The sequence below is a fragment of the Thamnophis sirtalis genome, unplaced genomic scaffold, assembly GCF_051295495.1.
Source record: "Thamnophis sirtalis isolate CommonGarterSnake01/CBP01778 unplaced genomic scaffold, rThaSir2_p1.2 scaffold_2, whole genome shotgun sequence".
Lineage (NCBI taxonomy): Eukaryota > Metazoa > Chordata > Lepidosauria > Squamata > Natricidae > Thamnophis > Thamnophis sirtalis.
The window spans coordinates 100235250-100259399 of NW_028261382.1; the positions used below are offsets into that span (position 1 = coordinate 100235250).

At 48.4% G+C, this 24150-nt stretch overlaps 1 protein-coding gene across 1 annotated transcript in view; it reads left to right on the forward strand.

Moving 5' to 3' along the window:
* CBL (Cbl proto-oncogene) overlaps positions 1-23639 on the forward strand; it is a 49449-nt gene extending 25810 nt beyond the window's left edge. The window contains 13 exon segments of the mRNA XM_087706545.1: positions 101-222; positions 2363-2500; positions 4478-4565; positions 5471-5602; positions 6268-6468; positions 8357-8494; positions 10451-10810; positions 12719-12810; positions 14041-14196; positions 15348-15451; positions 17690-17787; positions 17789-17876; positions 19646-23639. Of these exon segments, the coding sequence (XP_087562671.1) occupies positions 101-222; positions 2363-2500; positions 4478-4565; positions 5471-5602; positions 6268-6468; positions 8357-8494; positions 10451-10810; positions 12719-12810; positions 14041-14196; positions 15348-15451; positions 17690-17787; positions 17789-17876; positions 19646-19929 (2001 nt within the window). The 3' untranslated portion in view covers positions 19930-23639.
* Positions 23640-24150: the final 511 nt, after the last annotated feature.

The following is a 24150-nucleotide window of genomic DNA, read 5'->3' on the forward strand; positions in this document are numbered from 1 at the left end:
GGAGGGGACTGCAGGGGAAGCGGAATGGGCTACGATTGTAAGGGCTCTTTCCTTGTTGAAATATCTCCCTATCTTTTCACCCCCCCCCTCCCAAATCCAGCCCTGGTCCTCTTTGCTCCGAAACTGGAATAGCCTTGCGGTGACTCATCCTGGCTACATGGCATTCCTAACCTACGATGAAGTCAAAGCCCGGCTTCAGAAGTTCATTCATAAACCTGGAAGGTGAGTGCTTCGAGGCAGCCTTTCTAACCTCCATTCATGGTCTGCTTAAGCATTTTATAAGTCAAAAAAATAGTTGATGCCAGCGACGCCCTAAATTCGAAAGACCATAAATTGACATTTGCAGGGTTAGTGTTCTGACCCAGGCTTCCCCAGCATCACCAAGCGCTTGTCCCGATAAACCCCTTTTATTTAAATTACAGTGGATTCCTCCCAGTCAAAGTCTTTCCTCTTCCACAGTCTTTCAAGATAGTTTCCAATGACTGACCTTTATCAGGCTTGGAGAGTGGCCAGGCCGATAACTTTCAGACGCCGCGATACTTGGCTAGAATGCAGGAATGAACTAATTGTCTCCTGCAAACTCCACTCCCCTTTCGCTCCTCTTTTACTCCCTGTGGGAGGGGCCATTCACTGTTAACCTGTGGCCTTATCCCAAGTCGACCCCTGTTCTTTAGCTGTTCCCTTCATCTGGCAACTCTGTGCATACACTGGGAACAGGCTCCAGCTGTTCTTCTGCCTCACTGCTGTCTGACTCTGAAGGCAGCTGTTAACTGGCATACGGCTCTAGCCCCACTCTCTGCCTCCGACACAGAGCCCTCCTCAGAGCCTTCCCCAGACTCCAGGACCGGCCCATGTTCCTCCCCAACCTCCTCACTGTCCGAATCTGCTGCCAGCTCTGCTGGTGGGCCACAACAGGCATATTGGTGATTAACTTACAGATTAACACCTGTAACCAAACGACATGCTATATGTAATGATGGTTTTTTTTCTTTTTGTGTTTTTTTTCTTTTTGTGTCTTTGTGTGTGTGGTTTTTTTATTATTGTTGTGTGTATTAAATATATATATATATAAAACAGAGAGATACGGTGTGTGTGTGTGGGGGGGAAATGTAGTTGGGATGGATTGCCACAGGTAGGGGAATAAGAAACTATACTAAATTATAACCTATTAAATGAAATAATAAATGTATAAGAATGATAAAGGTTAAAACACCTGTAACCAAACGACATGCTGTATGTGATGATGGGGGGGGGGGTTGTGTGTTTGTTTTTCTTCTTTCTTTTTTGTTTTTGTTTCTCTATTGTTGTGTGTATATATTGTCTATGTAACAAAAATAAAAAAATCTTTATTAAAAAAACCTATTTGTCAATCAAATGTAGATACTGCCTATGTCACTGACTGATAGACTCTGAGTGATTTACAAAAACCATAAGATTCCTCCAGGCTTAAGACATTCCTCAGTAGGAAAGCCTACTAGGATGATCAAGCCAACTTCTAGAGTTACAACGAATGATTGAAACAAGGGAAGGGGTAATATTTGTGGATGCATTCTTCCTATTACAAAGCGAAAACATGGAACAACTGAACCATGATGGATTATAATTGAATGCAAGTGTTTATTGAATACTTAAGTGGATGGAATATAAAGATTGGGGTGAACTTGTTCAGCTTGGTCTGTACTGCAGTGTATGACACCCAAGTGCTGCATTGTTTACGCATTGATTTGATCTGTTTGTAAACGTGGCACGACAAAACCGTGCCCGTCAAAATAGCGGTGATAAAATCGCGTCGCTAAAGCCGCGACGTCATCACCGCGCGTCATCACCGCCGCAACAACAATGCGGCAACAGAAGGGCGCTTTAAAACGGCGCCGCGGCAGAAAGCCGATTTCAATTAAGGTAAGGGTTAGGATTAGGTTTAGGGGTTTGTTTTAGGTTTAGGGTTAGGTTTAGGTTTAGGGTACTGAGTGCTTGGGAATGCGCGGATTTGCCCTCCGTGATTATGTCATCGCGGTAGGATCACGTTTTTCCTTAGCGCTTCGAACGGCGCGAATTAGTCTTTGCGCTTATGTCTCCGCGGATAAGGGCTTTGCGGATTTGTGGTGGAACCGTTTGTAAAGAATAAAAATAAAAATAACTCGGGGGGGAAAAAGCCAACTTTTAGAGTATCCAAAAAGCGACATCCTTGCTATGATTGTTAATGCACATTGAAAGAAGCATTCAGATAATGACGATTGCCAGGATGGGGGGGGAAAAGAGATTTTCTGCTGAGCTGTCATTCAAAAAAGACTTCATACGTAGGAAGTTCAAATTTGTTTTTGTTCAGCTATCAATCTCTTTTTTGTTGTTGTTGTTGTTCTAGTTACATTTTTCGTCTGAGTTGCACCCGACTTGGTCAATGGGCTATTGGGTACGTCACTGCAGATGGAAACATCCTCCAGACCATTCCCCACAACAAACCTCTTTTTCAAGCACTGATTGATGGCTTCAGGGAAGGCTTGTAAGTAACTCCTTCTGGTGCCGTATCATAACTCTGGTTCGTTCTTTTTTCAGTCAAGGTGCCTCTGCAGGCAATTCTTGACTTATGATCACCGTTGAGCCCAGAATTTTGCTTGTGAGCCATTGGGATCACGAGTCAAATCACCATGTGCTGGGCTTGATGTTTATGACGGTGGTTAACCGAGTCACTGCTGTCGTTAAGCAAATCACATACTTGTAAATCATAATCCCGCTTAACCAGTGATCATTTCCCCCCCCCCAGTTAAAAGGGCAGAAATTCTCAAAATGCAATTGTGCGACCTAAGGACGGGCCATGAATAACATATTTTGAGTCCGTCATAACGTCAAATGCTAGTTAAGCAACCAGTTGTAAGTTGAGGATTCCCTGTAATTGAAAAACGGAAAGGAATTCAGTCTGTTCTAGCGAAACTCCTTGGCTGCTCTGACCGAGGCTTCCCAAGAGCATGAAGCAAACTCCTTGTCCCGACAAAAACCCCTTTTATTAATTGACTGTGAATTCTTCTCATTCACATCCAGCAAAGTCTTTCGAGGGAGGATTTACAGTCACAGACCTTATCTGGCTTGGAGAGCTGCCAGGCCGATATCGGCAAAACTTTGCAAGGAGTCTTGGAGAGTCACGAATCCATTAAGCGAACTAATTGTCTCCTGCAAACTCCACTCCCCTGTCGCTCCTCTTTGATTCCCTCTGGGAGGGGCCATTCATCATCCACCTTTGGCCTTACTCCCAAATCGACCCCTGTTCTTTAGCTGTTCCCTTCGTCTGGCAGCTCTGTGCATGCGCACACTGGGAACAAGCTCCAGCTGTTCAGCTGCCTCATTGATGTTCGACTCCAAAGGCAGCTGATAACTGTCAGACGGCTCTGGCCCCCTCTCTGCCTCCGACACAGAGCCCTCATCAGAGCCTTCCCCAGATTCTAGGACTGGCCCAGGTTCCTCCCCAACCTCCTCACTGTCCGAATCTCCACTGGCGGGCCACAACATTGGCTCTTTCTCTGAAAGCCAACACGGCCCTTGTGCTTGTCCTAATATAACCTGCCTCATCAGGCCTCTGAATTCAAGGTTTTGCACAGGCCTTCGATGTGCAACAGATTTGAGTTTCTCTTTCCAGCCCTGCAGCGTTTGACAGATAGGCATCAGGAACAAACCACAACAAGATCAAAAAGATGGCAGGTGTGTCAGCGCCTCATTGTGCAAAAAGAGGCAGTTATGAACTTGCACAGCGATCTCTGATGCCAATGGGTGTGTGGCCTTATGTCCGCGGTGATGTTGTCACGATGCATGTGACGTCCTTCCCCAGGCCACCTGGAGCAAATCGGTGCAAGCTTCCTTCAAATGCCAAACCTCTGATTGGCTAAAGCATTGAGCAACAGGTTTGGCTCTGAGCAACTGGAAGCCGTTTTCATCAACAGGGGAATCACAGCTTAAATCCCCCCCCCCAAAAAAAATTGGGGTCCTTGTAAGGTTTCAGTGACGTGCTGGCTCGCTGGCTAAGACTCTGAGCTTATCGATCAGAAAGATTGGTGTTTTGAATCCCTAGCGCCGCCTAACGGAGTGAGCTCCCGTGACTTGTCCCAGCTTCTGCCAACCTAGCAGTTCGAAAGCACGTAAAAATGCAAGTAGAGAAATAGGAACCACCTTTGGTGGGAAGGGAACAGCATTCTGTGCTCCTTTGGCGTTGAGTCATGCCGGCCACATGACCACGGAGACGCCTTCGGACAGTGCTGGCTCTTCGGCTTCGAAACGGAGATGAGCACCGCCCCCTAGAGTCGGGAACGACTAACACATTTATGGGAGGGGAACCCTTACCTTTATAATTACCTTTACCTCTTCATAATTAAGTTTGAACTCCTAATTCAGCCCTCCGCGAGAATGTCATCTCTCCCCTTTGTCTGAGGCTCTGCTCTGTTCAGCTGTATCTTCCTTTTTAAAATCTATCATCTTTGAATCTCTCCTCTAGTTACTTGTATCCCGATGGAAGAAATCAGAACCCGGACCTGACCGGCTTGTGTGAACCCACACCCCAGGACCACATTAAAGTCACCCAGGTGAACGGAGATCACTCATTCCCCCCCCCCTTGCTTCCCAGAGCTCTCAAACCTGCCAACTTTTAAGGTCTGTGGATTTTGATTCCCAGAATGCCAGCTGAGGAATTCTGGGAGTTGAAGTCCACAATTGCCAAATTTGGAGACGCCTCATCATGATTTAAATCACTAGTAAAAAGGCTTGATTTAAATCAGCCCAATTTAAGTCATTTTTAAAGAGCCGTTGCCATCTCTGCCCTGCAGCTGCTCCTCCTCTGACCCGCTGTTGACTCACCGACAGTCCCAATATTGCAGAATATACAGCCTCCTCCTGCTACATCACTAAGCTCCATTTCATGCTGAATAAACTAAATCATTAATGTATCTTAAATAGAAAATACCTTTAGATAGATTTTTACTCCGAAAGCATTTTATTGAAATACATTTGATATTTGTTTTTTAAAAAAATCTGATTTAAATTTTTAAAAAATTCAATTAAAAATTCAATTAAAAAGATCACTTGAAGTGTTAATACCACTTTATAATGCCTTGGTAAGGCCACACTTGGAATACTGCATCCAGTTTTGGTCGCCAAAATGTGGAGACTCCAGAAAGAGTGCAGAGAAGAGCAACAAAGATGATTAGGAACTGGAGGTTAAAACATATGAAGAATAGTTGCAGGATTGGGTGTGTCTAGTTTAATGAAAATAATGACCAGGGGAGATAGGATAGCAGTCTTCCAATATCTCAGGGGCTGCCCCAAAGAAGAGGGAGTCAAACTATTCTCCAAAGCATCTGAAGGCAGGACAAGAAGCAATGCGTTGCCAGCTTTCGCCTCTCCGCAGCCCTTCTTGAAGCTGAGCTTTTAAAAGGCTGTTTCCAGGAAGGTGTTTTTAAGATCTGTCCTTTTTCTGGCTTCTTACCCTCAGGAGCAATATGAACTCTACTGTGAGATGGGCTCCACTTTCCAGCTCTGTAAAATCTGTGCCGAAAACGACAAAGATGTGAAGATAGAACCCTGCGGGCACCTCATGTGCACTTCTTGTCTCACGTCATGGCAGGTATGGGGGTTGCCCCCGTGTCAGAGCCCCGCTCCTTGGAACAGGGCCCTCTGCAGCCCCTACGGAAAGCGGCACCAGGCCCAGTGTGCCTGTCTGGGCCTCTGGCGTCACCATCACCGCTGTTGCCAGCTTTGCGAAAGGCGCCTAGAAATGGGTGTTTTTCTCTAGACTGGGTCAACGGTTATGCAGTTGTGCTCCAACGTCTTTGTGCAGTTGTTGCGAATGTGGGGTGGCTGACTTGTGCAGCAGCCTTGAAGGGGGCAAAGGTGTTGTTTGAGTGTGTGTGTGAGAGAGGGGGGGGGGGTTACAACATTTGATTTTCCTTCCACTTTCTTTTGCTGGGCTCATAAGGCCTCTAGTCATGCATTCAGACTAGTTAATTTCCTACAATGGTAGCAAGTTATGATTCCTTCCTTCCTTTTCCTTCCTTCCTTCCTTCCTTCCTTCCTTCCTTCCTTCCTTCCTTCCTTCCTTCCTTCCTTCCCCTTCCTTCCTTTCCCTTCCTTCCTTCCTCCCTTCCTTCCTTTCCCTTCCTTCCCTCCACTTTCTTTCCTCCCTCCTCCCTTCCCTCCCAGATAATCCTGCTGCTGCATTCCATGGGGTGGCCCCGAGTGAATCAACCTGGTCCGTATGTCCCGTCCCCCCCTCTTGCTCTCTGCCTGCAGGAATCGGAGGGGCAGGGATGCCCGTTCTGCCGGTGTGAAATTAAAGGCACGGAGCCCATTGTGGTGGACCCTTTTGATCCCCGAGGAGGGGGAGGGCTTCTGAGGCAAGGGGCAGAAGGAGCCCCCTCTCCAAATTATGACGATGACGATGACAGAACGGATGACTCACTCTTCCTGATGAAAGAGCTGGCTGGTGCAAAGGTAAGACTGGACTGTTGGTCTCCCTCATGGAAGTACAGGATATAGATTGCAATGGGATAGGTAGGTAGGTAGGTAGGTAGGTAGGTAGGTAGGTAATAGCAGTAGACTTATATACCGCTTCATAGGCCTTTCAGGCCTCTCTAAGCGGTTTACAGAGAGTCAGCATATTGCCCCCAACAATCTGGGTCCTCATTTTACCCACCTCGGAAGGATGGAAGGCTGAGTCAACCCTGAGCCGGTGAGATTTGAACCGCTGACCTGCTGATCTAGCAGTAGCCTGCAGTGCTGCATTTAACCACTGCGCCACTGCGCCACCTTGGCGCACCTTGGCTCAGGTAGGTAGGTATAGATAGGTAGGTAGGTAGGTAGGTAGATTGATTTCTAGCAGTTGGTTGTCAGGATTCCATTTCAATTCAAAGTCTCTGGTGTCAATAATTGTCTATAATTGGCAGTCAGCTGGGAGTTCTGCAGTAAAATACTGCAGTGAGTAGCCCTATCCATTCTGCCAGCACTTTGATCCTGATACATTTCCTCCCAGCAGCCATGCAAAACTCAAATTGGTAATGTGTGTGTGTGCGTGTGTGTCTGTGTGTGTGTGTGTTTGAGTTTTGCGGTCTTTTACACCCACCCAAATACTGCCTCGTTGTATTTGAATGTGCTGGTTAGCCATGCAACTCTTTGCCATGCAACTCTTCTTGAGCAGTGTTTTTCAACCACTGTGCCGTGGCACACTAGTGTGCCGTGACATAGTATAAGGTGTGCCGTGGGAAAAACACTTTATATATAGTCAATATAGGCACAGAGTTAATTTTTTTTAACATTTTCTAGTGGTGGTGTGCCTCGTGATTTTTTTCATGAAAAAAGTGTGCCTTTGCACAAAAAAGGTTGAAAAACACTGTTCTTGAGTAATGAATTCGCGATCAACTTGGAAAACGTAGCCCTTGCTGAGGCTGCCATTGGCCGCCTGTTGACCTGCCACATTTGACTTGCATAATAGATGGACCCATTTTGTTTTCTCCTCCCTTGGGATCTGTTAATGATTTTTGGGATCGCTGTGCCTCAGCGGAGACCAGTTCCAGGCCTGTGCCCAAGTATCCTCAGGCCTGTGCCCTCAGCTGCTGGCTGCCCCTTAAGGGGGCCATCCATCGCCTTTAAAAACCATGCCCGTTGCAAGTTGAAGAACAGCGTGCAGATGAATCAGTGACAAAACAGGCCTTGTTGTTGCTGAGATATTGGAATGAACAGGAAGGAAGAGCACCTGCTCGTATTTGTTGGGTACTGTTGTGGCCCGCCGGCTACCAGCGGAGCTGGCGGCAGACTCGGAGGATGAGGAAGGTGGGGAGAAACTTGGGCCAGCGCTGGAGCCTGGGGTAGCCTCTGATGAATGCTCTGAGGCAGAGATAGAGCCAGGGCTGTCCGACATTTCCCAGCCACCGGAGACGCAGCTGCCTTTGGAGCCTGAGATAAGTGGGGAGGAAGAACAGCTGGGGCTTGTTCCAGATGTGTCTATGCGCAGAGCTGTTAGGAGAGGAGAACAACAGAGGACAAGGAGTCGACTCGGGAATCAAGGTACACGTGGACACTGAATGGTCCCTTCCTGGCTTGGGAATAAAAGGAAAGGGGAGTGGTAGTCGTAGAAGACAACAGTTCGTATTTCTGTTCGGTGTGTGAATGCCATTAATTCACAAGAGGTAAATAAAGGGGGTTTTCGGGACAAGGAGCCTGTTTCTTGCTTCTGCTGAGGTCAGAACAGGTAGAGGATAAACAGAAAGTCTCCCCCTTGAGTTGAAGAGAAGGTGACTTGAAATGCCAAGGTAGTGTCAAACTTGATTATTAGACCGGATTTTTAAAAACGTCTTCACTGGATTTCCTCTTGGCCTCTCTCCAGGTAGAGCGTCCTCCTTCTCCATTCTCAATGACTCCGCAGGCAGCACTTCCCCCAGTACCTCCACGGCTGGACCTTCTGCAGCAGCAGCAGCGGGTGTCCAACCCACCTGGAGCCTCAAGCCCAGGAACCACTTCCAAGGTAAATTCAAATTTAATAAATGTATATGCCGCCCAATCCTGAAGGACTCCAGGCGGCTTACAGAAATACATCACTAAAAGGATAAAAATTAAAAATAGAGAAAGGAAAACAGATTTAAAAAATCACTTCATGCACTCAATCTAGGCGGGGCTGGACCTCATTCGTGAGGTCAACAGCCCCAAGCCTGCTGGAATAGCCAGGTTTTAGTAGCCTTTCGGAAGGCCGAGAGAGAGGGAAGGATCTGGATCTCGGGGGGTAGATCGTTCCATAGGGTCGGAGCAGCTACAGAGAAGGCCCTCCCCCGAGGAGCCGCCAGACGACATTGAGAAGGCCCATCCTGTGTGGTCTTATCGGCCATTGGGAGGTATGTGGCAGAAGACGGTCTCGCAGATACCGCAGGTACCGGAACTTGTAGACTGGCGAGGAAGATGTCTTGCCTGAAATGTCTTACCAATGGACGAGAGCATTTGCAGCTGAGGGTCGAACTGCGGGATCCTTGGAGCTCTCTTTTTTGACGATGTTTCATTACCCAACTAGGTAACATCTTATGTTACCTGGCTGGGTAATGAAACATCTGCAAGAAAACAACCAGGCTCAAAATAGCAATAGCAGTTAGACTTATATACCGCTTCATAGGGCTTTCAGCCCTCTCTAAGCGGTTTACAGAGTCAGCATATCGCCCCCACAGTCTGGGTCCTCATTTCACCCACCTCGGAAGGACGGAAGGCTGAGTCAACCTTGAGCCGGTGAGATTAGAACCGCTGAACTGCAGATAACAGTCAGCTGAAGTGGCCTGCAGTACTGCACCCTAACCACTGCGCCACCTGGGCTTTATCTGACTCCGTCTGAAATTGCTCGGCTTGACTAATTTTCGTCAATGGCACGGTGGACTTTTCCCACTTATCCTCTTCTTGATCGTTCGTCACCCAGCTGATGAATTTGTTGAGTTAAATGACTCAGTTGCCTTGAAGGGCTGATTTTTCAGCCAGGGACTAGAGGTGGGATTCAGCCAGTTCTGACCGGTTCTGGAGAACCGGTAGCGGAAATTTTGAGTAGTTTGGAGAACCGGCAAATAGGCTGGCCCTGCCCCCCGCTGCCTCCCAGCCGATCTTCTTTAGTTGTCCTGTTGAACAGGAGAACGGAGCTGGAAAGCAGGGGAGTGGGATGGGGAGGGTATGGAGATTTTTGCGGTATCCTTCCCCTGCCACGCCCACAAAGCCACGCCCACAGAACCGGCAGTGAAAAACTTTTGAATCCCACCACTGCCAAGGACCCACTTCTTCCTGTTAATGTTAATGTTTAATAAATTTATATGCCGCCCAATCCCGAAGGACTCCGGGTGGCTTACATAAAAACAATTTAAAAGGACACTAAAAAATTTAAAAATAGAAAGACAAAGCAAGTTAAAAGAACACAACATACACTCAATTCTTAGTGGGGCTGGACCTCATTCAAGAGGTCAACAGCCCCAGGCCTGCCGGAATAGCCAGGTCTTAGTAGACTTTCGGAAGGCCGAGAGAGTGGGGAGGGTCCGGATCTCTGGGGGTAGATCGTTCCATAGGGCCGGGGCAGCTACAGAGAAGGCCCTCCCCCGAGGAGCCGCCAGATGACATTGTCTAGTCGACGGCACCCGGAGAAGGCCCATCCTGTGTGATCTTATCGGACGTTGGGAGGTATGTGGCAGAAGAGGGTCTCGTAGATATCTGTCTGCGGTGACTGAATGTTGTGGATCTTTACAAACTTTGACATGTGTAATATTCACTCGAGAGTCACTTTTCCTCTATAACCTGCCTGTTACAATCCAATTATTGTTTTTATCAGTGGCTGGAAACTTCTGACGGACTTTTTGAATTCCATGGGTGGCTGAGGGGTTCTGGGAGTTGGAAGTCCAGGCATCTGAAAAGCCACCAAGAGAAACCAGAGGAAAAAGGTTAAAATATCACCCTTATTCTATAGGCTGCACCCGGTTCTCTCCACAAAGACAAACCGCTGCCGATCCCACCAACCCACCGAGATCTCCCGCCGCCTCCTCCCCCGGACAGGCCCCACGCCATCGGGGCAGAGTCTCGGTCCCAGAGACGACCCTTGCCTTGCACTCCAGGAGACGGTCCTTCCAGGGACAAGTTGCCCCCCGTGCCCTGTAACCGCCAGGGGGAGCTCTGGCCCTCCCGGCCCATGTTGAAGGCCCCCACGGAAGCCTGGGCCAGCAGGGAGCTGAAGAACCGCCATTCCCTCCCCTTCTCGCTGCCTTCTCAGATGGATGCCAGGGTGGAGCCTCACCGGCTGGGCAGTACCCTCAGCCTGGACACTCCAGTGGTGAGTGCGTGCGTGCGTGTGTGCGTGCGGAACTTCCCATGGGGAGGAGGTGGGGTTGTATATCTGTCCGTGAACCGTTTCCAGTATGACATGCGCCTGTTGGGGATCATTGAGTTAGGGGAGACCTTGGCCGCCTTGGTTATTTGGGATGAGTTTGATCCTATAACTCCTGAGGAAATAGACTTAATATACCGCTTCACAGTGCTTTACAGCTCTCTCTAAGCGGTTTTACAGTCAGCCTCTTGCCCCCAACAATCTGGGTCCTCATTTTACCCACCTCGGAAGGAGGGAAGGCTGAGTCAACCTTCAGGTGGTCAGGATTGAACTCTTGGCAGTGAGCAGAATTAGCCTTGTAATACTGCATTCTAAGAGGAAGGAGGGAGGGAGGGAGGGAGGGAGGAAGGAAGGAAGGAAGGAAGGAAGGAAGGAAGGAAGGAAGGAAGGAAGGAAGGAAGGAAGGAAGGAAAATAGAAATAGCACTTAGGCTTATATACCACTTCACAATGCTTCACAGCCCTCTCTAAGCGGTTTACAGAGTCAGCATATTGCCCCCAACAATCTGGGTCCTCATTTTACCCACCTCGGAAGGAGGGAAGGCTGAGTCAACCTTCAGGTGGTCAGGATTGAACTCTTGGCAGTGAGCAGAATTAGCCTTGTAATACTGCATTCTAAGAGGAAGGAGGGAGGGAGGGAGGGAGGGAGGGAGGGAGGGAGGAAGGAAGGAAGGAAGGAAGGAAGGAAGGAAGGAAGGAAGGAAGGAAGGAAGGAAGGAAGGAAGGAAAATAGAAATAGCACTTAGGCTTATATATCACTTCACAATGCTTCACAGCCCTCTCTAAGCAGTTTACAGAGTCAGCCTCTTGCCCCCAACAATCTGGGTCCTCATTTTACCCACCTCGGAAGGAGGGAAGGCTGAGTCAACCTTGAGCCTGGTGCGATTCGAACTGCTGACACTCTGCAGAGTTAGTCTGTAATGCTGCATTCTAATCACTGTGCCACCACAGTCCGTCTTTCCTTCCTTCCTTCCTTCCTTCCTTCCTTCCTTCCTTCCTTCCTTCCTTCCTTCCTTCCTTCCTTCCTTCCTTCCTTCCTTCCTTCCTTCCCACTTAGTAATAGCACTTAGACTTATACACTGCTTCATAGTGCTTTTACAGCCTTCTCTAAGCGGTTCACAGAGTCAGCCTCTTGCCCTCCCCAACAATCTGGGTCCTCAATTTTACCCTCCTCGGAAGGACGGAAGGCTGAGTCAACCTTGAGCCTGGTGAGATTAAAACTGCTAGCAGTCTGCAGAGCTAGGCTGTAATACTGCATTCTAACCACTGCACCACCACGGTCCTTCCTCCCTCCTTCCTTCCTTCCTCCCTCCCTCCCTCCCTCCCTCCCTCCCTCCCTTCTCCCTTCCTCCCTTCCTCCCTTTCTTCCCTCTCTCCCTCCCTTTCAACTTAGCAATAGCATTTATTTATATGCTGCTTTACAGTGCTTTACATCCCTCTCCAAGTGGTTTACAGAGTCCGCCTCTTGCCCACAACAATCTGGGTCCTCAATTTTACCCTCCTCAGAAGGATGGAAGGCTGAGTCAACCTTGAGCCTGGTGAGATTCGAGCTGCCCAATTGCAGGCAGGCAGCAGACGTCGGCTGCAGTACTGCCCTCTAACCACTGTGCCACCGTGGCTCAAATGGACAAAAACCTTGCTATTTCTTCCGGCCATTCAAGAGGTGACCAAAGAGTTGGGCCCATGTGGTGGTGATGCCTTCCTTGAGTGAAGAGCAAATGCACTGGCTAAAAGCTAACAGGCGATGCCGAAGTGGGCCTTTTTTCCAACGACGGAAAAGTTCACTACAGGCTTAATAAGCATCCCTCTTTTGGTATGCCGGGGATGGCCTCTAACCCGGATGTTTTCTTTGCAGAATCAACTCGGGCTTCCCGCTGGCTTAGACGGCGAGCATGCTAAGATCAAACCATCTTCTTCTGCCAATGCCATCTACTCTCTTTCTGTAAGGTATGTTGTTTTCCAGCCACGGAAAGTTTTAAGAGCGTTGCGCCATCAGCCAATTGCCCAATCGGTGACTCGAAGTTAGAAACTCTGTCGAAACTCTCGGGGGAGTTTCCAGTTGGCTTCTGGTTCCTCATTGGTTTCTGATCCTCTCTGTAGCGAAGGCGTCGCTTTCCGTGAGGCCGGAAGGCACAAAATGGAGTGGACAATTTTTTTGGCTAAGCTGCTTAGGTAAATGAGGCTGGAGTTTTCGTTTCATTTGGGGAGGTTTAATAGGACGGCTCAGGGTGACTGTACGTGGGCGAAAACCCACAAGGGTTGAGTTCAAGCTCGTGAAACTAAAATAGGATTATATACTGTATACTGTAAGAGTCAAAAAGAGGGCTGTGAAAATATCTACAGACCCCTCGCATCCTGGACATAAATTGTTTCAACTCCTACCCTCAAAATGATGCTATAGGGCACTGTACACCAGAACAACTAGATACAAAAACAGTTTTTTTCCCCCAAACTCCATCCCTCTGCTAAACAAATAATTCCCTCACCACTGTCAAACTATTCACTAAGGCTGCACTGCTGTTACTATTAGTCTTCTCATCGTTCCTATCACCCGTCTCCTCCCACTTAGGACTGCAGGACTGTTGCTTGTATCCTTACAATTTATACAGATATTGATTGTTTCCCGATTCCTTATTTGTACCCTATGACTATCATTAGGTGTTGTACTTTTATGATTCTTGACAAATATATTTTATTTTTCTTTATGTACACTGAGAGCATCTGCACCAAAGATAAATTCCTTGTGTGCCCAATCACACTTGGCCAATAAGAATTCTATTCTATTCTATTCCATTCCATGTTTCTATTCTATTCTTTTCTATCCTATCCTATCCAATTTTCTTATCCTATCCTATCCTATCCAATCCAATTTTCTTATCCTATCCTATCCTATCCTAGAATAGGATTAAACCAGATCTCAGCAGCTGCAGAGGCACCTCTCTCTTAAGAGAGAGTGAGGCCTGGTGGCCTGGTGTGTGTGTTGTATGTGTGTAGCCACATTGTTAGAAGTGTCATTTGTGATGCAAGGCTGGGCACATTGCGAGTCACAAAGCTAAGCTTTGGAAAGGTTTTCACACATGGACCAAAAGCTTTCCCAACTTTCGCTTTAAAATTTTCATCGGCAGAGGCTGCCCTCCTATCACAGATTTCAAACCTGAATTGTCTTCTCCCCCCCAGGTCATTGGTTGCCCCAAAGCTGCTCTCTGGAGAGGCCTCTGGGAACGACGAAGACTCTGAGTACATGTCCCCTTCCTCTCTGCCCCTGGTGACACCTCTCTGTGCGGGACAAAAACCCGATGCCAAGCTGCCTTTGGAAGTGAATCCTGGTTCACGGTGAGGGAGTCCTTGCATTTCCCAACCCCCCCCACCCCCCCCCAGTGCATGTGATTGTGATTGAATCTTAGAGGCTCCGAGTGGAAAGGAGTAGAGATGTGGTGGTGCAGTGGTGAGAATTCAGTACTGCAGGCTAATTCTGCCGACTGCCAGCAGTTCAATCCTCACCGGTTTAAGGCTGACTCTGTTCTGACCGAGGCTTCCCAAGAGCCTGAAGCAAACTCCTTGTCCCAACAAAAACCTACTTTATTAATTGACTGTGAATTCTTCTCATTCACATCCAGCAAAGTCTTTCGAGGGAGGATTTACAGTCACAGACCTTATCTGGCTTGGAGAGCTGCCAGGCCGATATCGGCAAAACTTGGCAAGGAATCTCAGAGAGTCACGAACCCATTAAGCGAACTAATTGTCTCCTGCAAACTCCACTCCCCTTTTGCTCCTCTTTTATTTCCTCTGGGAGTGGCCATTCATTGTCCACCTGTGGCCTCACTCCCAAGTTGACCCCTGTTCTTTAGCTGTTCCCTTCGTCTGGCAACTCTGCGCATGGGCACACTGGGAACAGGCTCCAGCTGTTCCTCTGCCTCACTGATGTCTGACTCTGAAGGCAGCCGATAACTGGCATATGGCCCTGGCCCCCTCTCTGCCTCCGACACAGAGCCCTCCTCGGAGCCTTCCCCAGACTCCAGGACTGGCCCAGGTTTCTCCCCAGCCTCCTCACTGTCTGAGCCAGTTCTGTTGGCGGGCCACAAGAGACTCGACCTTCCATATTTCCAAGGTCGATAAAATGAGGACCCAGATCATTGGGGGGGGGGGCAAGAGGCTGTCTCTGTAAACCGCTTAGAGAGGACTGTAAAAATGCTGTGAAGCGGTATATAAAGCTGCTGCTATTTACGAGCGAAATCAGCCGGCCTTTGAATTCCCTGCAGCATCGGAAGCTGGAATAGTTTGAGGTTTGGAACGGAGTTGAAAAGCAACCTGATCCAACGTGCAATGGCCAGAGATCCTTACAGCAGACTCAAAATGGCGCCTTGGGCCAAGGAGGCCCGTTTCATGAAGCAGCCTGTCTGTCTGTCTGTCTGCTGAGGCTTTCGAGCGTCTCCTCTTGTCGCGGGAGTTGAATCCGATGCCTCTTCTTTTTTCTCTTTGCTCAGCGTCTTGGAGGGCGAGCAGGAAATGGAGGGAACGACTTACGAAGCAATGTTCAACATTCAGTCCCAGGCGGCACCATGTTCCTCTGAAGCAGCCAGTGTGTCTGGTGAGTCTCCTGGGAAATGAAATCGTGTTTAGGCTAGATTTATATTGGAAGAAGCCAAAATATTGAAGGAAACTGCAGCCTCTCCTCGCTAAGAAAAATACACAAGCATTCCAGCCGGTGCCTCCCCTTTCATTATCTTCTCTCTCTCTCTCTCTTTGCCTGTGTGTCTCCTCCTGAGCCATTAACACCCCCGTTTCCTTCTCCTGCCCCTTGGGTGGAGGAAGGATTCAGCAGTCCCTTCGGGAGAGTAGGAGCCCACTTGCACGGGGCCTTATGTACACAGGGGCTGCCATCCTGCCTGTGGTTTTGACCACTCATTTTGGCAATTTATAGCAGGGAGCAAAAATTAAGACACGGATTCTTTCACCATATTTCTCCTTTTGCTCTCTGACGACTTTCCTTTTTGTATAATGAAAAAAACTGTAGCTGCAAAGATGATCCAGATTTCTATTTATTTATTTAGCGTATGGCATATCATACATGGACTGGCAATATATATTAGCACCTCACCTGGATTAGTATGTATGTATGTATGTATGTATGTATGTATGTATGTAAGTATGTATGTATCTATCTATCTATCTATCTATCTATCTATCTATCTATCTATCTATCTATCTATCTATCTATCTATCTATCACCTCTCTCTCTGTATCTATCTATCTATCTATCTATCTATCTATCTATCTATCTATCTATCTATCTATCTATCTAGCATGTATCTATCTATATCTATCATCTATCTATCTATCTATCTATCTATCTATCTATCTATCTATCTATCTATCTATCTATCTATCTATCTATCTATCTATCTATCTATAAATATAAATATAAATATAAATATAAATGTAAATATAAATATATATAAATATTTAGAGTTACAACCCCGGTATGCCCAAATATGGGAGGAAGCTAATTGCTTCCATTCTCTGTCCATCGGCTCGTCACAAGAGACCATCCAGACAGAAACCCAATATTTTTACTGTTGCCTTTGTTTGTTTTTTAAAAAATACATACATACATACATACATACATACATACATACATACATACATACATACATACATGTTATATTTGTGCTGATAAATAAATAGTATAGATCTATTTCAAGCTATCAGGCTAGCTGATGAGAGCTACATAGCTTGAAATAGATCTATATTAGTCTCCCTTTATTTATTTATCAGCACAAATATAACAAATGTAACAAAAAGGCAACAGTAAAAAATACTGGGTTTCTGTCTGGATGGTCTCTTGTGACGAGCCGAAGGACAGAGAATGGAAGTAATGATCTTCTTCCCATATTTGGGCATACCAGGGGTTGTGACTTTATATCTAGGCCATTGTCAGATTGCAAAACAGCTTTTATATGTGCTATGCATCACAATTTTTAATTTCTGTGCATTTGGTTCACCTTTGAGGTTTAGGCCGGTGGTCACCAACTGGTGGTCTGTGAGAAACTTTTGGTGGTCCGCAGAAAAATTATTTGAATTTTTTATCTTGCACTAAATCAGGAGTCCTCAAACTACGGCCCCTGGGACAGATACGTGCAATGAATGTTTTTGTTGCTGCAGAGAGTCTCCCCCTTCAGGGGTCTTTTTGTGCAGATCAGAGGGGGCAGAAATTCTGACTTGGGGTCTGCTTCAGCCTCCAGGTGGGGGGCTTTGGGTGAAAGCTGGAGGGAAGAGGCACTGGTGGGAAAGAGCCGGAGGGCCTCGTTCCAGTGGGACTGCATCAGGGCCTGGAACTGGCTGACCATCTCAGCCCACTGAGCTTCCAGACGCCGGAACCTGGCCTTGCCCTCCCACAGGTCTTCCCTCTGCCTATGTTCCTAGTCCTCAGTGTGGAGCTTCTGCTGAGCCCCCTCCTCGGTCAGATCGAATTTGAACTGAGCTGTTTTGCCAACTCTTTCTCCTTGTGACTGCTTAGCTCCAGCAACTGCTTCCTGTTGGGGCCCTAAGGAGCCTGGGTGGGCAGACAGGGAGTGGATGGGAGGGGAGGGTCAAATAGAGGCTGTTGAGTGACATGAAGTTGGCCATGCCCACCCAGTCACATGACCACCTAGCCACGCCCACCCAACCAGACATTAGGCAGATCATATTAGTGGTCGGCGGGATTTAAAATTATGAATTTAGTGGTGTCCGAAAGGTTGGGAACCTCCTGGTTTAGGCTACCCTTGTTCCCCTTGAAAACGCACCCAGGCCTAAAGGTGTGCTGAAGGGGCTTCATCCTTTTCAGATGCAGGGGACGTGGCAGCTGAGGAAGACGTCCCCAACGGTCCCCAGGACTCAGAGAACGAGGAAGAGGGCTACGATGTTCCCCGCTCGTCCGCCCAGCCAGTCACCACCTCGTCGCACCCTGTCTGATATCTCCAATGCAGCCACTTCCTTCAGCCGGGCCTCTCTGGATGGCGAACTTCTTTCAGGTGATCACACGCGTTCTTGGGCAGGGTGGCGGGGCCCTCTAGGACGCAGGGCACGAAAGGTTGAGAACAGACGGGGCGGCAGAGCTGACCATCTACCCTTGACAAAAAATGTCAAGCAAAAAGTCCCAGATTTTGAGTGGGAAACCCTAGCAGTCAAATCCTTGGAGCCAGGCAATAATGACTGCTGACTGAGGTGGTGCAGTGGTTAGAGTGCGGTACTGCAAGCCACTTCAGCTGACTGCTAGCTGCAGTTCGGTGGTTCAGATCTCACCGGCTGAAGGTTGACTCAGCCTTCCATTCTTCCGAGGTGGGTGAAATGAGGACCCAGACTGTGGGGGCGATATGCTGACTCTGTAAACCGCTTAGAGAGGGCTGAAAGCCCTATGAAGCGGTATATAAGTCTAACTGCTATTGCTATTGCTATTTCTCTTTTTCAAGTCCTCCTGCCTTTCAGAAAAGGGGAGGAATTGGCAAGCCACAATAATTTTGGGGTCTTTCCTTTCCTTGACCTTCATCAGGCATTGCTCAGAAGGCCCAAGGATAAGATCTTGAGCGCCACGATAGCTGGGCCAGACTAGAGTGCCAGACCTATGAACTGTTCCATCTAATTAATTGTCATGGGAGATTCTCCGTCATCCAGTTCCTGGTGGTCCCAAAGGTGCTTTTTTTCAAGAGGCAACTTGGATTTTCTGGTTTTTCTTTGAAGACGTTTCTCATGAGCAGCAAAACGTCTTCGAGGAAAAACCTAAAAGTCCAGTTGCCTCCTGAAAAAAAAAGCACTTTTGGGATGATATAATTAATTAATCGGAATAAAACAGGGAGGGACCTTGCAGGTCTTCTAGTCCAGCCCCATGCTCAAGCAGGAGACCCTCTGCCATTTCAGTCAAGCGGCTGTCCAGTCTTAAAAGACCTCCAGTGATGAAGCGCCCACAACGTCTGAAGGCAAGCCATTTCACTGGTTGATGGTCCTCACTGTCAGGGAGTTTCTCCTTAATTCCAGGTTGCTTCTCTCTCTTGATTAGTTTCCATCCATTGTTTCTTGTCCTGCCCTCTGGTGCTTTGGAAAATCAGAAGGTTAATGGCTAGAAAGGAGCATCACCATCAAGGAACGTAGTGTTGTGGCCAGCCAGCGGCCAGTGGAGCTGGCAGCAGATTCAGACAGTGAGGAGGTTGGGGAGGAAGATGGGCCAGTCCTGGAGTCTGGGGAAGGCTCTGAGGAGGGCTCTGTGTTGGAGGCAGAGAGGGGGCCAGGGCCGTATGCCAGTTATCAGCTGCCTTCAGAGTCAGTCATCAGTGAGGCAGAGGAACAGTTGGAGCCTGTTCCCAGTGTGTGCGTGCACAGAGTTGCCAAACGAAGGGAACAGCTAAAGAACGGGGTGACTTGGGAGTAAGGCCACAGGTGGACGATGAATGGCCCCTCCCAGTGGAAATAAAAGAGGAGCGAAAGGGGAGTGGAGTTTGGAGTTTGCAGGAGACAATTAGTTCTCTTCATTGGTTCGTGACTCTCTGAGACTCCTTGCCAAGTTTTGCAGATATCGCCCTGGCAGCTCTCCAAGCCAGATAAGGTCTGTGGCTGTAAATCCTCCCTTGAAAGACTTGGCTGGAGGTGAATGAGCATCCAGTAAATTAATAAAAAGGGTTTTTGTTGGAGCAAGGGGTCTGCTTCAGGCTTTTGGGAAGCCTCAGTCAGAAGACGTAGCTGGTCGACCTGCCAGCAGAATCCCTTCCAAATCCCTTCCTCTCAGCCACGTCGCTGCTTTCTCTTGCAGATGCCTCGGACGCCTCCCAGGTTCCCGAGAGGCCCCCGAAACCTTTGCCTCGGAGAATAAACTCTGAACGGAAGGCGGGCAGCTGCCTGCAGGCCAGCGGAGCAGGAGCGGTCCCTGTGGCCTCCCCGCAGCTCTCCTCCGAGATCGAGAACCTCATGAGCCAAGGTTACGCCTACCAGGACATCCAGAAAGCCCTGCTCATCGCCCACAACAACATTGACATGGCCAAGAATATTCTCCGGGAGTTTGTCTCCATTTCTTCCCCCACGCACGTGGCCACATAGCACCTCTCTCTCTCTCTCGGCCCTACCTGGAGCCCCGTGCGTTCGTCCACCTGCCCGGGCAACCTCTTGCCCACATCGGCCTGGAGTTGAGTAGAGGGATTTCCCCTGCAAAGCCGGGCCTGCCTCTGCCGAGATTCGGTCTCATCAGGGTTTTGTGCGAAGTCCAGGTGTTTTTTTCGAGTGGCGTGAAACGGAGCAGATAGGTGTGCGTCTTCAACAGTCTTCATGTACCTCTTCGGGTTTTCCTCTCCTCTCTTCGCCCGCCCATCCGACACCGCTCCTCCTCTCCCTCCCCCCCCCCTGTGCACTTTTCTGATTGGAGAGAATAGACCTGCTAAACTTTGGATATACCGTTAGAATACGGGGAAGGGTTTGGTCAACTTGTCTCGTGCTGTGAATATCCAACCGGAGGCCCAGATGGTGAAGGTATCTCTCCACACACCCACCCCATCCCTGGTGGTATGGGATACTACTACACGCAGGCCTCCTTGCTGCTGTATGTTTTTGGCTCAGGCTTTTCAAACCCTCTGCTGTCGGGTGCAGGTTCTTGATGAAGCCGGAGGATTCGACGCGCCTTCCTTCCGCTCCCCCCCGCCCCCCCCGTCCCCTTCTCTTTCCCTTCCTCCCGTCACGTTGGGTGCTCCTTCAGAAGCCATCCTCTTCCCGGTGCCGGCTCCACCCGCCGCACACTGGATTCCACAGCGTGGTAGATCCGGACAGCTCTCCGTCGGATCGGGGAAGGCGTTTGGGCAGGTGGGAAAGGCTACCTGTGCAACCTTTTCTGCGTCGAAGTTATCCGGGCTGGGCTGGGCCACAGCGGCTGCCTCGTGAACGTCTCCAGATGTTATGGATGGTCAACAGAGCTGCCCATTTTAACCGCCTTACGACTTTTCCACATCCTTCCCCCTCTCCGTTTACCTGTAAAAACTCTAATTAAAAGTTAACCGCAAGCATGGTCCCTTAGACACTTAAAAAAAAAAGGGTGTATGTAGCATCTCCTGGAACCTCTTACCTGCCGAGTAGTAAAAAAGGCAACAATTTTGGGGTCTGCGGAACAGCATAAAAGACACAACTCTTTTTTCCTGGCCTGTTAATATCAGGAACAAAAGAAAGTGTGTGTGTGTGTGTGTGTGTGTTGGAAGGCCGTTGTCCATAACGCACTGACTTTGTGACTCCCTGGCTTAAGCGTTTGATTGTTACTTTTCCTGGGTACTCAGGGAAGAGATACGATGAAGCTGTTTTTGGTTTTCTGGGGAAAAGTCAGCAAGAATCTCTCTCTCCGTCGTCGTCCCCCCCTTCCCCTTTTCCGCTTTCCTCACCTGCTTCCCTCGTTTGCTGCGCCACCTGCGGGGCGAGAGAGCATGTACCCCGGCATGAAAACGGACATCTCGCGGTCCCCCCCCGTGCATGATTGGGTTCCGTGTTTTAAACAGCATTAATTCCTCCTCGCCAATCGAGGAGGCTTTCATTCTAAGAGGCCGGAGGAGGGGGTTTCCTGTGGAATAAATGTTTTCTACTCGGGAGATGGGCAAGACCTCACAGGGGTCTCCAAGCCCCCCCTTCCCCTTGGGAGTAGGTGCGGCCGGCCAGTCCCATCTTCCTGCCTGCAGGTGACTCCAGATACAATGGTGGAGCTTAGAGGACTCTGCGACTTAGAAGCAGGGGGATTCTACCTTCTGCAAGGAGAATTTTTTAAAAGTTGCAATGGCTTTGCTTCCCCCCATCCATCACCCCCAGCTTAAAAAAAATTGTTGGAACCCTTTTATGTTTCTCTCCAGGACGCTGGTTAAAATCTGGGTCAGTTCAGGAGTCACTTTGTCAAGTTCTTCGCAAAACCGAAGCAGCTTTTTGGTGTGATCCGGGGGGGGGGGGGGATTGCGTTGACGCTCTCCTTGCGTGGAAGTGAGATCTTTCGTGTTCTCACCCCACGTCCCAACAAGGAGAGGCATCTGTTTTCCATAGGTGCCATGCCGTGGATGAGACAAGAGCAGAGCCAGCACCACCACCACGCTGCGTAGCCGACCAGATTCCTCTCTGCAGGCGTCCCTTCGTGTTCCTTTTCCCGTCTTAAATTTCACAAAGGGGGGGGGGGTATTTCTTTAGAAACCGCGCGAATGTCACAGCCCAGCAAGCAGGAGGACCAAAAATGCTTCTTGCGGTCCTGTCCCCTGCTGCGTTCACATTTGACTTTCATCCACCCCACCTCCCTCCTCCTCCTCCCTCCATCTCTTAATTTTTTGGGGGGTGGGGGGGGAGCGCAATTTATTTTACAGAAAGCCAAATGTATAGTGCCTTTTCAGTAGGGAAAATGCTGTTCTTTCCAAGGATGAATCTGAAAGCAGATTTGAGATGACTGCAGAGTCCTTGGTGTATCGTAGCATGCAAGGAAGGAGCCAGTGGTTGGCCATTAGATAGCATGAGCACCAGTCACAACTAGCTCTCTTCTCATAAGCTTCTTCATTACTAACAACGAAAAGCCGGGGTTTCCTGCCCCCAGGCTGCACCCGAAGGCCACGGACCGTTGCCGGACAACTTTTTAACGTAGCTGTGGGGACCTTCAACTCTTCCATCCATTGGCTTCCTTCGCGAAACAGTCTCTTTATCGGGCCCGGAAGCAAAATCCAGTAGGCCTCCTCCTCCCAGGTGTATCTGGAGCCAGGAGCGTCCCAACTTCGGTAACTTGAAAGACTTGTGGACTTCACAATTCCCAGAATTGAATTCTCTAGCTGGCTGGGGGGGGCGTTGGGATTCTGGGAGTTGGAAGTCCACAAGACATCCCAAGTTGCCAAGGTTGGACATCCTTGGGCCAGAGCCTGCCTGCCTCAGGCCAGTTTTGGGGGAGGGGAGCATTTTGTTGCCTTTGGTCAACCGAAGCGGGCAGGGATGGTGTACTAGCATTGCCTCTTGAGCACTGTGCTTGGACGTTTCCATTAATTTCGTGTGTGTGTGTGTGTGTGTGTGTGTGTCTGGACAAGGAGTTTCCTGTGGATTAAATGTTCAGTGCCTGTTCGGTTCACAGTGGATCTCTTTCCTTTAGAAGTGTCGCCTCCCTGCGTTGAAAAACATGCAGTTGCATTGAGGGAAATTATCTGTAGCGGGCAGCAAACTTTGGAATGAATCACGGGTGACATTGGATGGCATTCCCGCCCAATGGTCAAACGTTCCCGCGTTTTAGGACTAAAAACTGCAATCCGGGGAGAGGTTACACTAAATTATAAGTTATCTTCGTTGGGTAGGAAAGAGTGGGGTTAAAATAATAAGTAGCTTTATTTCTCCTGAAGGTTGAGAACCAATGTAATATTGGTGTTTAAAAAAAAAAGAATCAGATTTTCACTGACTATTTTAAAAAAAGTTATAATATCATTAATATAAAAAAAAATATTAGCAGTATTTAATCCTTTCAGACATGTAAAGAGTAAGAACAGAAGGTAAATATTCTTACAGAATAGCCGAGCTTTAAGATTCATTTAGGCTAAAGGCCTCGGGTTTTTTTTTGTTTTTTTGTTTCGCAGATGCATTGTTAATGTTTTAGAGGTTATACTAATTGTTATTTATTTTTTATTTTTCATTCTGGTAAGGGGCCGACTCAAGAGCTTGGTGGGGGCGGGGAGGGGGGCCTTTAGGGAATTTCAACGAGTGTCGATTTAAAAAAAAAAAGAAACAAAAGGAAAAGTTTTATTTTTAAATAAATTTCTTTGTTGTAGCACACGGCTTGTTTGATGTCAACGTCAATTCTTGTGATAAGGGGATCCCTTGTACCGAGCTAAGTCATAAGGGCACCCCAGTTTTTTTTTGGGGGGGGTGGTCTCCCGAGAATGGGTTTCCCAGCAGCTCCACACCAATGAAAATTAGACCTATGGCTCTGGACCCCGAGGGCTCCAAATTTGAAGACTTGTGGACTTCAACTCCCAGAATTCCTCAAGTCAGCCATGCTGGCTTGGGCAAGCTTGGAAGTTCACAAGCTTTGCTGGCTGGGGAATTCTGGGAGTTGAAGTCCATGCATCTTAAAAGTTCTTGTGGTTGGACCGACCTTGTCTAGACTTGGCTTGTAGACACAAAAGTCAAGCTTTTGTTGGGTGTGCATTGCTTGATAATGAGTGTGACGCCCCCCCCTCCCTAGTGAACAGACACGTGTGCCCGAGAAGTTCACTCCTCTTTAGCACAGCTGATTTTAAAAACAAACCAAAATCGTTCCCTGGGATTTCCCTTTTTCAATCGCCA